This window comes from Lolium perenne, chromosome 7 (genome assembly GCF_019359855.2).
Source record: "Lolium perenne isolate Kyuss_39 chromosome 7, Kyuss_2.0, whole genome shotgun sequence".
Taxonomy (NCBI): Eukaryota; Viridiplantae; Streptophyta; class Magnoliopsida; order Poales; family Poaceae; genus Lolium; species Lolium perenne.
The window spans coordinates 265,410,525-265,422,975 of record NC_067250.2 but is presented as its reverse complement, the minus strand read 5'-3'; the positions used below and the strand labels follow the sequence as shown (position 1 = coordinate 265,422,975).

Genomic DNA, 12,451 nt, shown 5'->3' with positions numbered 1-12,451 from the left:
GTGAACTTGATACTTCTACGAACGTGAAAATTTATGCGGAAAAAAATGCCATACCCATGTTATTTTCTGTAACGTGTGAATTTATATCCCCGCAAAAAAAAAAAAAATGTGAACATCTACACCGCCGCGCGAGTGGTTCCGTGCTATTGCCATACTACGCAAAGTGATACAGAAATGTTAGTTCCGATGGAATACATACGTGCACGTGGGTGATTTTTCCTATAGTTTTTTTTTTAAAAAAAATAGATGAATTTATACATTTCTCGATCTCCAGAACACGAGATCAACTGTGCATATGTCGAACCTTGCATCTTTCTTCTTCTCGCAAGACCATTGTTGCAACGGGTAGGGCAAGAACAACAAGTACTCCTACTCCGACCCATAATAAGTGTCGTGCTTTTAATTCATAGTTAAAATGAAACCATAAATTCTATTTTATTGTGGATCGGAGGGAGTACCTTTTATCCTAAATTTCAGCATGGGACTTACAATCTTCTGTGAACTTTACACACTTGTGAACATAAGCATGGATTTCTCGATACCGCATGCACGAAACATCGTGGGTTTTCTAGAAGCATGCATGTCACTGTCACATCATCAAACAATAACAAAATAGACGGCCAAAAGACACATTACAAAAACGGGTGAACATCACGAGGTTGGTGCCGGGAGTTTATTGTTGTTTCCACGCATGTCTTACGTACACTAGCGACTTTGATGGCGTGTGCATTTTCGTGATGGACGGACATGTAGGATATGCGTTACAACCCCACAGAATTGGATGGTTATGAACGGTTTGAAGTTGTATCTTGTAAGCCGAGACATTTGTAAGGCAACATGACAATATTTCGGCGTATTTTTCTACCATTAATTTACTTCGACAATGTTTTTTGTTATCAACATTTCGTAAATTCATTGATGTTTACTTTAGGAGAAAAATGGATATGCAATTTGTAAAAGGTAGTGGGTGGCCTTAGGTGCCAACATCTCAAATATAGTATAAACTACAGTTTGAATCTTTCTAGTTTAGTGCAATAATAGCAAACATGATTGACTACGGGTGTACTTATATAGTACTAATTTTCAAAGTAACCATCTGCCTCACATGACTAGGACATGCTTCCAGCCATACAAAAACCCAGAATAATCTCATGATCTCTCACCTGGTGCAGCAAGTGGTGAAGCTGCCGCTATCACTCAAAATCATCAAATTCACGTCAACTAATACCGGCATACCGCACCACGATATACTAGAAGCATGCAACAAATGTTCACTTCATACACGTAACCTCTGCATTTAGACACGGTTGCATCTGAATAAATTAGCCTAATAAATGTTTGTAGCTATAGTACTTCTTTGCCTTGAAGATTATGGTCTGACTGGCAGTACACATTAATTTTGACTTCCCCTCTTGTCTTTTTTTCTCATCACACATATTTCTTTCACAGATACTCATCCTGAAGATCTTATACTCATCCTGAAGATCTAAAAACGAGTAACGTATATAGAAGATCTACAAACTCTAGAGTAATATCTACAAGATATAAAAAAGTAAAATCCCCAAAGAGGCCACATGGAGCATCTGCAGAGGATGAGAGGAGTCAGCCACAGCAAAAACAACAAGTAGCTAACAAGTAGGTAAAGTTTCCTTTTACAAAAGAGAAACCAAAAAAAAAAACGCTGCTTTTGCCCATCAATTCCATGGTGTTTTTTGCGGTTTCGCTCCTCCTGCCCCACTACCCCCACCACCTCCTCCATCCCATATTCCAATCTTCCCTCTCATCTTCTTCCACAGTTCCGCCCTGCGCACGCTCACGCCATCGCCGCCTGCCCCCGTTCTGCTCCCTTGACCACCCTTACAAAACCTCGAGAACTCCAAATATATCCCACCTAATCCCACCTCATTCTCGTGCTCATCTCGCTACGCCCCGACAACTCAAGAACGTCACACCACCGAATCCCAACGCTCGACTCCCCCGAGTAGCCACTGCCTCCCTTGCTTCTGCGAGGAGAGAGGAGCAGAATGAAGAGCCCCCCTACCATGGATCCTGAGGCGCCGGGCACTCCTCCGGAGACCACGGTACGGCGGCGGCAGTTTCGTTCTCCTTCTCCAAACCGTCGATCGACGGTGTCACCAATCTTTGATGCCACGGTTCTTGCCGTAATCCTTGTTCTTGGATTCTAAAGATTTTGTTTTGGTTTCGTTTTGCAGGAGGAGGAGAGGCAGCAGCAGGGGCAGGGGGGCAGGAACCGGCGGCTGCCGTGGCGGATGACGCTGAGCCTGGCGTACCAGAGCCTCGGCGTGGTGTACGGCGACCTGAGCACGTCGCCGCTGTACGTCTACAAGGCGGCGTTCGCGGACGACATCCAGCACTCGGAGACCAACGAGGAGATCCTCGGCGTGCTCTCCTTCGTCTTCTGGACGCTCACCCTCGTCCCCCTCCTCAAGTACGTCTGCGTCGTCCTCCGCGCCGACGACAACGGCGAGGGCGGCACCTTCGCGCTCTACTCCCTCCTCTGCCGCCACGCGCGCGCCGCGCTCCTGCCGCCCGGCCGCGGCGCCGAGCCAGGGGACGACGACCAGGAGCTCTCCGACGCCGCCGGCAAGAAGTACCTCGACTACGGCGGCAATGCCAACGCGCCGCTCGGCGGCGGCGGCGCGGCCGCCAGCGTCAGGCGCGTGCTGGAGCGCCACAGGGTGCTGCAGCGCGTGCTGCTCGTGCTCGCGCTCGTCGGAACCTGCATGGTCATCGGGGACGGCGTGCTCACCCCGGCCATCTCTGGTGCGTCTTCCCGATCGCCCACCTCTTCTTGGTATTTCTGGGCTGTTTCGTTATGGTGTCGAATGCTGATCTGGAGATTGTCCTCTGTTTTTTGCAGTTTTCTCCGCCGTGTCCGGGCTGGAACTGTCCATGGAAAAGGGACACCACAAATGTAAGGATCCAATCATGGCCATGGCCCCCCTTTCTACAACTATTGAATTCTCCTCATAGGAGTCCAGATTTGTCTTCCATGTCCTGTTAGGCACACTGTTTCTTGATTCAAGTTCTCAACTGGTAGTAGATGACTCAGGTCAAACTCCCCAATTTTGCTGACGCAGTGCTATAATTACCCTGCTATTAAATTATTGTTAGTTTTATGTCAAAGATTGCTTTTTTACCTAAGTGTGTTTACCTTGGATTATGTCATGCCACGGTAAGACAATGTGGCGATCCAGTTTATGTCTGTGGTAAATTGGGCGTGATGTGACCTGCAGTTTGCTTCAGGTGACTGAAACTGCGGATGTTGAAAGTTAACTGCAAGTCTCTGTAAGGACGTGAACGAATTGGCATAACCAACTCAGATGATCAGTTACGTGCCCGGCTGTAGAGGTGTATATCCAGTTTTGCACTTCAGTTTTGGGAAGGTATTTGGCAGAGCATGATCATGGACAGGGATGCGTGGTTATCAAATTAGGCAAGTACTGTTACTAGCCATCACGTGGCTAACAGTTGTTGTGAGCAGGAAAATAGACTATTTTTCCTGCTTATTGATGGCTTCTACAAATGGTACACACACTTTTGGTGTGGAATTGTAGTTGGAGCACAAGATGATCTCGTTTAGTTCATCTTCTGCTGGTACAAGAAAGAGAGAGAGGGAACAGATATGGTAGCAAATAACAAGGTTCAGAAATCAGTGAAAATTCAACCTATGCTGATCCTGAAGCAAAGTTAACATGTCATACTCCATTCTTCGTTTTGGCACCAATACTTTAGCCTATCTGAACTGAACTTATGCCTGCACAGGGAGGTGGTATGGGTATCAAATAAGACAGTACTGTCACTAGCCATGACATGCCTAACAGTTGTTATGAGCAGGAAAATAGACTAATTTGCTTGTCATTGATGGTTCCAATAAATGTTACTTTTCAAGTGGTGGAGGTAACGGATTGCAGGTGGAATTAAGGATGCTCTTCATCTAAAACAGTTTGCTTTTTATGCTTCATGTTCTCCTGGTCGAAGAAAGATCAACGGAACAAATATGATACCAAGTAGTAAGGTTCATAAATCATGGAAGGTGAAACTAGTACTGAAGCTGGAAAGGAAGTAAACATGTGATGAATTATGGAATTCAAAACAGAGGAACTTCGTTTTTTTTCTGTTTTCATGACAATAATTGAGCTTTTCTATACCTAATTTATGCCTGCACATGTATACTGTCTTTTATGCTGATTCTTTCTTTGTAGATTTTGTCCTTCTCTATCTAAAATGCATTTCTAATCGTATTTTGCTAATGTGATTCTGCAGATGTGGAGTTACCTCTTGCTTGCTTCATACTGGTTTGCCTGTTTGCGCTGCAACACTACGGCACTCACCGGGTCGGATTCCTGTTCGCTCCGATTGTGATAGCATGGCTTCTATGTATAAGCTCGATCGGTGTCTACAATATTTTTAAATGGGAACCTCATGTATATCGAGCGTTATCTCCGTATTATATGTACAAGTTCTTGAAGAAAACACAGAGAGGAGGTTGGATGTCCCTGGGAGGAATACTTCTATGTGTTACTGGTACTTTGCTCAGCAACCATTTTTCAGTACTTTGATCTGTGGGTCTCTTCTAACATGATTCCTTTACTCTTTCAGGATCTGAAGCGATGTTTGCAGATCTGGGGCATTTCAACCAGTTGTCGATACAGGTGAAAAGAAATGGCTGCTGCATGCTCAAAGTTTCAGCTCCAGTGTAGTGTTCCAGTAGAGAAGCAATACTGCTGAATTCTTGTCCCTGATAACTGTTTCCTGGATGCAGATTGCTTTCACTTGCATGGTTTACCCATCATTGATCCTTGCATACATGGGCCAAGCAGCTTATCTGTCTAAGCATCATATCCTGGAAGGTGACTACAGGATCGGATTCTACGTGTCTGTGCCAGGCAAGTCATGTTCTTCAGATCTTCCCTCAGAAGCGAGAATAATATTATATGGTTCTCCTTGTACTGTATTTTTAATGTTTGCAATTCTGTCATTATCCAGAGATGATTAGGTGGCCCGTTCTGGCAATTGCCATTCTTGCCGCAGTTGTGGGTAGCCAAGCTGTTATCACCGGCACATTTTCCATGATCAAGCAATGCACTTCTCTAGGCTGCTTTCCCCGGGTGAAGATCGTGCACACTTCCGCCAAAGTACATGGGCAGATATACATTCCAGAGATTAATTGGATCCTGATGATACTGTGCTTAGCCGTAACCATAGGTTTCAGAGACACGAAACACTTGGGCAATGCATCAGGTATACACCACATGCTAAATTGACCCTATGCATACGAAGTTAAAGAGCAAGAGTAATCCATCTGAATCATATGTGTGATTGTTCTTTAAACAGGACTGGCTGTTATAACTGTCATGCTCGTCACAACATGCCTGATGTCGCTGGTGATAGTTCTGTGCTGGCACAAGAGCATATTCCTCGCCATCGGGTTCATCGTGTTCTTCGGCACCATCGAGGCGCTGTACTTCTCGGCGTCGCTCATCAAGTTCAAGGAAGGAGCCTGGGTCCCAATCGTCCTCGCCTTCTTCTTCATGATGGTAATGTGTATCTGGCACTATGGCACGATCAAGAAGTACGAGTTTGATCTCCAGAACAAGGTCTCCATCAACTGGCTCCTCAGCCTCAGCCCGAACCTAGGCATCGTCCGTGTCCGCGGCATCGGCCTCATACACACCGAGCTCGACAGTGGCATCCCTGCGATCTTCTCCCATTTCGTCACCAATCTGCCTGCATTCCATCAGGTATGTTCATAGGATTCTTCCTCTGTAGCTTGATCGGATAGCCTTGTTCAGCCATTCAGAAGTGTGTTGACACCAATTTCTAATGGTGGTGATGAGCAGGTGTTGATCTTCATGTGCATCAAGAACGTGCCGATACCTCACGTCTCGCCGGAGGAGCGGTTCCTGGTCGGGAGGATCGGTCCCAAGGAGTACAGGATCTACCGGTGCATCGTCCGTTACGGGTACCACGACGTGCAGATGGACGACCAGGAGTTCGAGAAGGACCTCGTGTGCAGCGTGGCGGAGTTCATCCGCTCCGGCGGCGGCGGCGGGGGCGCCTCCAACCCCAAGGCCAACGGCGCGGCGCTGGACGAGAAGGACGAGGAGCGGATGTCGGTGGTCGCCTCCGGCAGCATGCGCATGCTGGAGGAGGACGGCGTCGGCGCGGCGGAGAGCACGGCGGTGGGGCCATCCCGCGCCGGCGCCGGTGGGGAGACGGGCGTGAGGAAGAGGGTGAGGTTCGTGCTGCCGGCGTCGACCCCGCGGCCGAACGCCGGCGTGGAGGAGGAGCTGCGGGAGCTGACGGACGCGCGGGAGGCCGGCATGGCCTTCATCCTGGGCCACTGCTACGTCAAGGCCAAGAGCGGGTCCAGCTTCTTCCGGCGGTTCGTCATCAACTTCGGCTACGACTTCCTGCGGCGCAACAGCCGGGGCCCGACCTACGCCGTCACCGTCCCCCATGCCTCCACCCTCGAGGTCGGCATGATATACTATGTCTGATGATGAATCTGATGATCTCTGAAGAATATATAGAAGAAAAAGAAAAGCTAGAGAAAAAAAGAGAGAAATTTTCAGCTGTATATGCTAGATCTGTATGAGTTTTTGATGTATATGTATGTAGCCTATCTATCCAGTGTGTTCTTCCCTTCTTCCCCTTGTAAGTAGCACAAAGACGCCATTAGAGTGGCTGAGAGAGTCAAAAGGCTCTGCTACAAAAATACAGTAGCTCGCTGTGGTTGGTTTCCGTTGGCCATGGACTCGATTAGCCTAGCACGAAAGCTGAGATCTCTCTGCATCGCGGGAGAGCTATGTGAGGCCGTGAGTCTCCTCCACCGGAGCGCCGTGCGCCCCGTCCCAGGCGCCTACGCGCTCCTTCTCCAGGAATGCGTGAACCGGAAGGACGCGAGGGTCGGCAAGAGGATCCACGCGCGCATGGTCGCCACCGGGTACAGGTGCGGCGACTACATCGCCACCAAGCTGCTCATCTTCTACGCCAAGATCGGGGAGCTCGGCGTCGCCCGGAGCCTGTTCGACGGAATGCCGACCAGGGGCGTCGTGGCATGGAACGCGCTGATATCAGGGTGCACCCGCGCCCGCTTGGAGGCGCAGGCGGTGGAGATGTTCGGCGCGATGCGGGCGGAGGGGCTGCGGCCGGACCAGTTCACGTTCGCGTCCGTGCTCTGCGCGTGCGCCAGGCTGGCCGCGCTGGAGCACGGCCGGCGCGTGCACGGCGTCATGGCCAAGTCTGGGGACATCGTCGCCGGGAATGTATTCGCCAACAGCGCGCTCGTCGACATGTACCTCAAGTGCAGCAGCGCCGAGGACGCGCGCCGGGTGTTCGCGGCCGCGCCCGAGAGGAACGTCACCATGTGGACCGCCGTCATCTCCGGGCATGGCCAGCACGGGCATGTGCGCGAGGCGCTGGCGCTGTTCCAGCAGATGACGCGGGACGGGTTCCGGCCGAACGACGTGACGTTCCTCGCCGTGCTCTCCGCATGCGCGCACGGTGGCCTCGTTGACGAGGGGCTCAGGCACTTCTCTTCCATGCCGTCGGACTACGGCCTCACCCCGAAGGCCGAGCACTACGCGGCGGTGGTTGACATGCTCGCCAGGGTTGGCAGGCTCCGCGACGCCTACGAGCTCGTCAAGAACCTGCCGGACAGCCAGGAGCACTCGGTGGTCTGGGGCGCACTGCTGGGTGCCTGCAGGAAGCACGGCGGTGACTTGAAGCTGGTCGAGCTCGTGGCGCAGCGCTTCTTCCGGCTGCAGCCGGGGAACGCCGGCAAGTACGTCGTCCTGGCGAACACGTACGCAGCCTGCGATATGTGGGACAGCGTGGCCGGTATGCATGAGGCCATGAAGTCGCTCGGCATTAGGAAGGACCCTGCTTGGAGCGCCATGGAAGTCCACGGGAAGAAGCACTTCTTCCTGTCCAGAGACACATACCACGACGAGTGCTCCGCTATATATGAGGCCTGCAATGCATTGGCCCGTACAATCACGGAGCATTCCATGCGACCTATGGACGGCATCAGCCATCGCAACTGGTCAGAGATGTGAATAAATCATTGTGATTTGTTGAGTCGCCCGCAGGCCTTGTCGTTTGTGAGCAATTCAGCTGTATCCATGAACTGAGAGGCAGTACTATCTGAATGCTGAAGCGGGAGTTTCTTCTAAATGAAACAGCCATTCGTCCAGTGAACTCGGACAAGAGATAGAACAGTTGATCTCCGGAAGCAACAAATACAGGTCAGCTTGTACTATACTAACAATGTTTGTAACCCACAGTTGCTTGAAGTTACATTTACCATATGCATTTGTTTATTGCACTTAACATTGCCAGCAGAGATAAAAATTTAGGGTAAATGAAATAACTGAAGATAAACTGGTAACAGGTACATCATTTGTATCTATCCTAGATGTTCCCAGTTGAGGCATCAGACACTTTATTTCTTCCTCTTCTCACAGCAAAACCTTGCCTGCTAAGAGTTAATGAACAAACCCGTTTTTGTTTTTCTGTTGGACAACCGATGAAACTTCAGCAATTTCCTATGTTGCTACTAAACAGTCTACTTGATCATCAACTATCTTGAGTACGTCACAACACATTCCTAGCAGCTAAAATACACTTGCATATCTAAGTCTTGTCTTCCGGTGCTGTTACACTGAATCTTTTCTGACAACATTACACTCAAGAGAAGGCTGCTTGTTCTTATTTTCATCTGGCTGTCATACCATGAATTGGAAATTCATAATCAGTGCGGGACGAGTGTCCCGACATATCCCACTCCGACGACGAAGAAAGCGGTGGATTGCATGAAAAGAAATATATAGTAATATCCTTTCCCAAACAAAATATCGTAGCATCCACAAGAGAAGATATAGGCTGCAACACCAAGCTCCAAAAGATGCAACCTGATTCCATATCGATGTTTAGGTACGATAGTTGAGAAATACAAAGGGATAACAAAATTATGATAATGTACCTTTCTCGTATCTCTCTTATCTTTGTCCGTAGCTTCCTGGAAGCTTTGCTTTGTTGTTTCATCTTCATAATGTCACCAAGCTTCTCTGTCACCACCCACTCGTTCACCCTACCTGCCTCCAGTAGACCAATGAAGGTCGCCTTTGTTCTATGAATTGACATGACATTCTCAAACAGGACCCAAAAGATAACCAAGTGAACAGACCTGCATTAATTGATGATATCTCGTGTTAATATGTCTTGTTGCTATCCCAGATGTCAGAAAATTTATTTTCGTTTTTAAACAAACTGCATGGATGTTCAGAGGATTTTCACCTTGGAGTCCCAACAGCATTGAGAAGGGTGATAATGGTTGGAACATAGACGTAACCCCACATTGGTATCTCAATCTCAGGAACAAAGACTGTGGCTGGGATAACAAAGCAGTAAAACACAGAGGTCAAAATGTGGCCGATGATCTTGCGCACGAAAAAGAAGTTGTAGATGACATAGATTCTCTTCCGAAGCGTCACTCTCTGCATCAATATCAATAGCTTGTTAGCAACATATTCTATCTGCAACCGGAATTTTAAAATATGGCTTTGTGCAAATGACCTTATTTCTGACAATCTCCATGAACATTTTCCTGAACAGATTTGCCGGCCCACACGACCATCTATGTTGCTGGTACCGAAATGCTTTGAACGTACTTGGGAGCTCACTTTTTACCTGAAAGTAGCATCTATAAGTTCAGCACTTGGCTCTTGCATTGATTTTGGATCTTAACAACCGCGTAACATACAAGCAGTGCTAAGTGGTGCACTTGATGTTGCACGAATTGTTAGGCTACTGGTGCATATTTACCATGAGATCACCAAGGTACACAAACTTCCATCCTTTGAGGCTTGCTCTGACTGCCAGATCCATGTCTTCAACGGTGGTTCGGTCCTTCCAGCCTCCTGCCTCATTAAGAGCTGATATGCGCCACACACCAGCGGTTCCTGTTCGACATATATCTTGCAAGTTAAGAAAGGGAACAGAGGATGCAAAGTGTGACTGCTGCTCAAATTCATTGCCAAGAATGTACTAATATCTATTAGTTACCCCAGGTATATTTCTGGAGAATTTGATCCCTCAGTTTGTTTCCATAATTTATTATCTACAAAAGAAAATGTGAGTATTTTCTCGGATAACGAACTACTCGATGTCAATGTTGTTTGTGCAATTTATGATTCTGCTTAAAGGTCCACTGATCTGATTGGCATCTTTGTGTGTTCTATTCTGTTGCACCTTGTTTCCTTTCGTCGTTGTGGAAGAACTGTATGCTCTATTTTCTTGAACATGATTTTATGATGTGGTGCCATTTTATTCTGAATGGCTATGAAACACAATATCCTAAATTCCTAATACTAAGACAAGCACAGCTATATCTTTATATCAAAGAAACGGACAAAATCACACAAATATGAAAGGAGATGCAGAGAATGCATATGTACTGAGAGTGAGATCAAGTTTCAGCATTGAAGACAGAATTTATATGTACCGAGACGAAGCTTTACCATTGAAGCCAAAGAAGGCATAAGCGGAGGATCCAACTTCTTGCTCCACTTTAAAGTGGTAGTCCAAGGACATCTCCTGCATCCTTGTCATCAAACATTCATCTGCATTCACTGTTCAGACAGAAGCAGCAGCAAAAACAAAAGCAATGTCATGTTCGTGCAGAGGAATTTTGACCAAAACAAGTAGGGGTACCATATGTAAAAACTAACAAAAACATCCTAGCAGCAATGCCAGAGCTACTTGTGGCGTAGGTACGTACCGAATCTCCATCGGCCTTGGACGAGGCCGATCTCGGGGTTGTGGATGAAGAAGGGCATGGCGCGGCACAGGAAGCTGGGCTCCGGCTGGAAGTCGGCGTCGAAGATGGCCACAAAGTCGCAGTCGCGGACATAGCTGTGCTTCATGCCCTCCTTGAGCGCGCCGGCCTTGTACCCGCGACGGTTGTCCCGGATCTCGTACTTGATGTTCACGCCCTTCCTCGCCCACCGCTGGCACTCTATCTGCACCATCTCCTGCAGGTGTTCGGAAAAGAGAAGAATCAAAAATCAGGAGCCAATGCATTTCGTGTTTTCCTTAAATGGAAAAAAATGAAACCAGGATCTATACATAATTGGATGAGTTTGGTCACATGGTTGGCATCGGCCGGTTATTCTTTACCTTGATAACGGGGTCCGTGGAGTCGTCGAGCACCTGGATGATGATCCGGTCCGACGGCCAGGACAGCCCGCACGCCGCCCCGATCGACAGCTGGTACACCTGCAACTCAGCCGCGCAAATAAGGTACGGAGTAACCACGGACCTACTAACAGACTAGTGTCATTGCATGGCAGCAGCAGCAGCTAAGAAGAGTGTACAGGACAGTGGTGTGTGTGGTCAGTAGTTCTTACCTCGCGCTCGTTGTACATGGGGATCTGGACGAGCACCATGGGGTAGGCGGCGCTGCCGAGCTCGGGGTCGTCGTCCTCGCGCATGGGCTCCCATCGCCACTGACGCTCCGGGCGGCGGCCGAGCAGCCGCACCGCCGTGATGACCACGGCCATGTAAACCTTCTCCACGAACAGGATCACGCACATGGCGAGGCAGACCGCCACGGCCGCGCGCAGCAGCGGCACGATCACCGGGCCACGCACCTGCCGCCACATCACCGCGATCTGCTCCGCCGCGTCCATGGCTACCCACGCCCGCCCCTCCTTGCCGCGAGGCTCGAGCTACTAAAATGGCAGCTCGACTGGAACGTGGCTAGCAGCGTGGTCTTGGTAGTGGGAGCTTGGGCGGGGTATAAAAGGAGCCAGAAGGAGGGGCAAGGGGTTTTGCCGGCTAGCCGCAGGGTACAGACAAGGGGTGGTTAATTTTCTTTGCAAGCGAGTGCTTGCTCACATGTGAGTATTTATGAAGTTTGAGGTGTAATAAATTGCTTGATTTTGGTCTTGATTGCGCAGTAGTGTTTTCGATCCAAATATATTGCACAGTATATCTTTTTCAATTGTGCTGGTTGTTGGTGAGGTGTCGTCTCTTGGCTGTAACATTTATGTGTGCATTTACAAATCGAAGTTTTGGTATGTTTGGTGTAAATCTTTTGACCAGTATTTTTGTTCGCATTTGGATTGCATATAATTCGATTTAGTGTTCTTCTGAGCTTTTATGAGGCCTATTTGGTTGTACTCTACCCATTGATGTAGGATATACTCTTGCATTGGACAACTAATGATTTACTATTATTTTCACTAGGCCTTAAAATCTAGACAAAATTGTGCAAAATCTTACGAGTTACTAGTAGTATATTGTGTGTTGTATACATAGAGAAAGATATGATCTGCAATTATGAAATTAAAATTTTGCATATCGTTGTTCAATATTTTATGGCAATTTCATTTGTGGTGACTTTTCTTCGGATGTGAATTGG

The 12,451-nt window shown here is 48.3% G+C and overlaps 3 protein-coding genes across 3 annotated transcripts; 2 read left to right on the top strand and 1 right to left on the bottom strand.

The window, feature by feature from the left end:
- Positions 1–1,745: 1,745 nt before the first annotated feature.
- On the top strand, positions 1,746–6,570 carry LOC127312723 (potassium transporter 10). The gene is made up of 9 exons (XM_051343269.2): positions 1,746–2,081; positions 2,214–2,784; positions 2,882–2,935; positions 4,288–4,548; positions 4,624–4,676; positions 4,787–4,910; positions 5,011–5,265; positions 5,359–5,765; positions 5,865–6,570. Exons 1-9 carry the CDS (start codon positions 2,025–2,027, stop codon positions 6,522–6,524), a joined length of 2,442 nt encoding a protein of 813 aa, XP_051199229.1. The 5' UTR covers positions 1,746–2,024; the 3' UTR covers positions 6,525–6,570.
- Positions 6,571–6,773: 203 nt separating this feature from the next.
- LOC127312724 (pentatricopeptide repeat-containing protein At4g16470) lies at positions 6,774–10,235 on the top strand. The gene is made up of 3 exons (XM_051343270.2): positions 6,774–8,071; positions 8,211–8,273; positions 9,643–10,235. Exons 1-3 carry the CDS (start codon positions 6,777–6,779, stop codon positions 9,719–9,721), a joined length of 1,437 nt encoding a protein of 478 aa, XP_051199230.1. The 5' UTR covers positions 6,774–6,776; the 3' UTR covers positions 9,722–10,235.
- On the bottom strand, positions 9,835–11,717 carry LOC127315272 (probable glucomannan 4-beta-mannosyltransferase 9). The gene is made up of 5 exons (XM_071824305.1): positions 11,436–11,717; positions 11,206–11,304; positions 10,808–11,060; positions 10,548–10,658; positions 9,835–9,989 (listed from the first exon to the last, which is right to left on the bottom strand). The coding sequence occupies exons 1-5, from the start codon at positions 11,715–11,717 to the stop codon at positions 9,835–9,837; spliced, it is 900 nt and encodes a 299-aa protein (XP_071680406.1).
- Positions 11,718–12,451: the final 734 nt, after the last annotated feature.

Excerpts from the sequence above, each read along its gene's own strand:
- LOC127312723 (XM_051343269.2), top strand. The coding sequence starts at position 2,025 with ATGAAGAGCCCCCCTACCATGGATCCTGAGGCGCCGGGCACTCCTCCG. Across the intron at positions 2,082-2,213 it reads GCACTCCTCCGGAGACCACG|GAGGAGGAGAGGCAGCAGCA; the intron begins GTACGGCGGCGG and ends TTCGTTTTGCAG. Across the intron at positions 2,785-2,881 it reads GCTCACCCCGGCCATCTCTG|TTTTCTCCGCCGTGTCCGGG; the intron begins GTGCGTCTTCCC and ends TGTTTTTTGCAG.
- LOC127312724 (XM_051343270.2), top strand. The coding sequence starts at position 6,777 with ATGGACTCGATTAGCCTAGCACGAAAGCTGAGATCTCTCTGCATCGCG. Across the intron at positions 8,072-8,210 it reads GGCATCAGCCATCGCAACTG|CCATTCGTCCAGTGAACTCG; the intron begins GTCAGAGATGTG and ends TAAATGAAACAG. Across the intron at positions 8,274-9,642 it reads TCCGGAAGCAACAAATACAG|ATTTGCCGGCCCACACGACC; the intron begins GTCAGCTTGTAC and ends TTTCCTGAACAG.
- LOC127315272 (XM_071824305.1), bottom strand. The coding sequence starts at position 11,717 with ATGGACGCGGCGGAGCAGATCGCGGTGATGTGGCGGCAGGTGCGTGGC. Across the intron at positions 11,061-11,205 it reads CCACGGACCCCGTTATCAAG|GAGATGGTGCAGATAGAGTG; the intron begins GTAAAGAATAAC and ends GAACACCTGCAG. Across the intron at positions 9,990-10,547 it reads TGCCTTCTTTGGCTTCAATG|GAACCGCTGGTGTGTGGCGC; the intron begins GTAAAGCTTCGT and ends TATGTCGAACAG.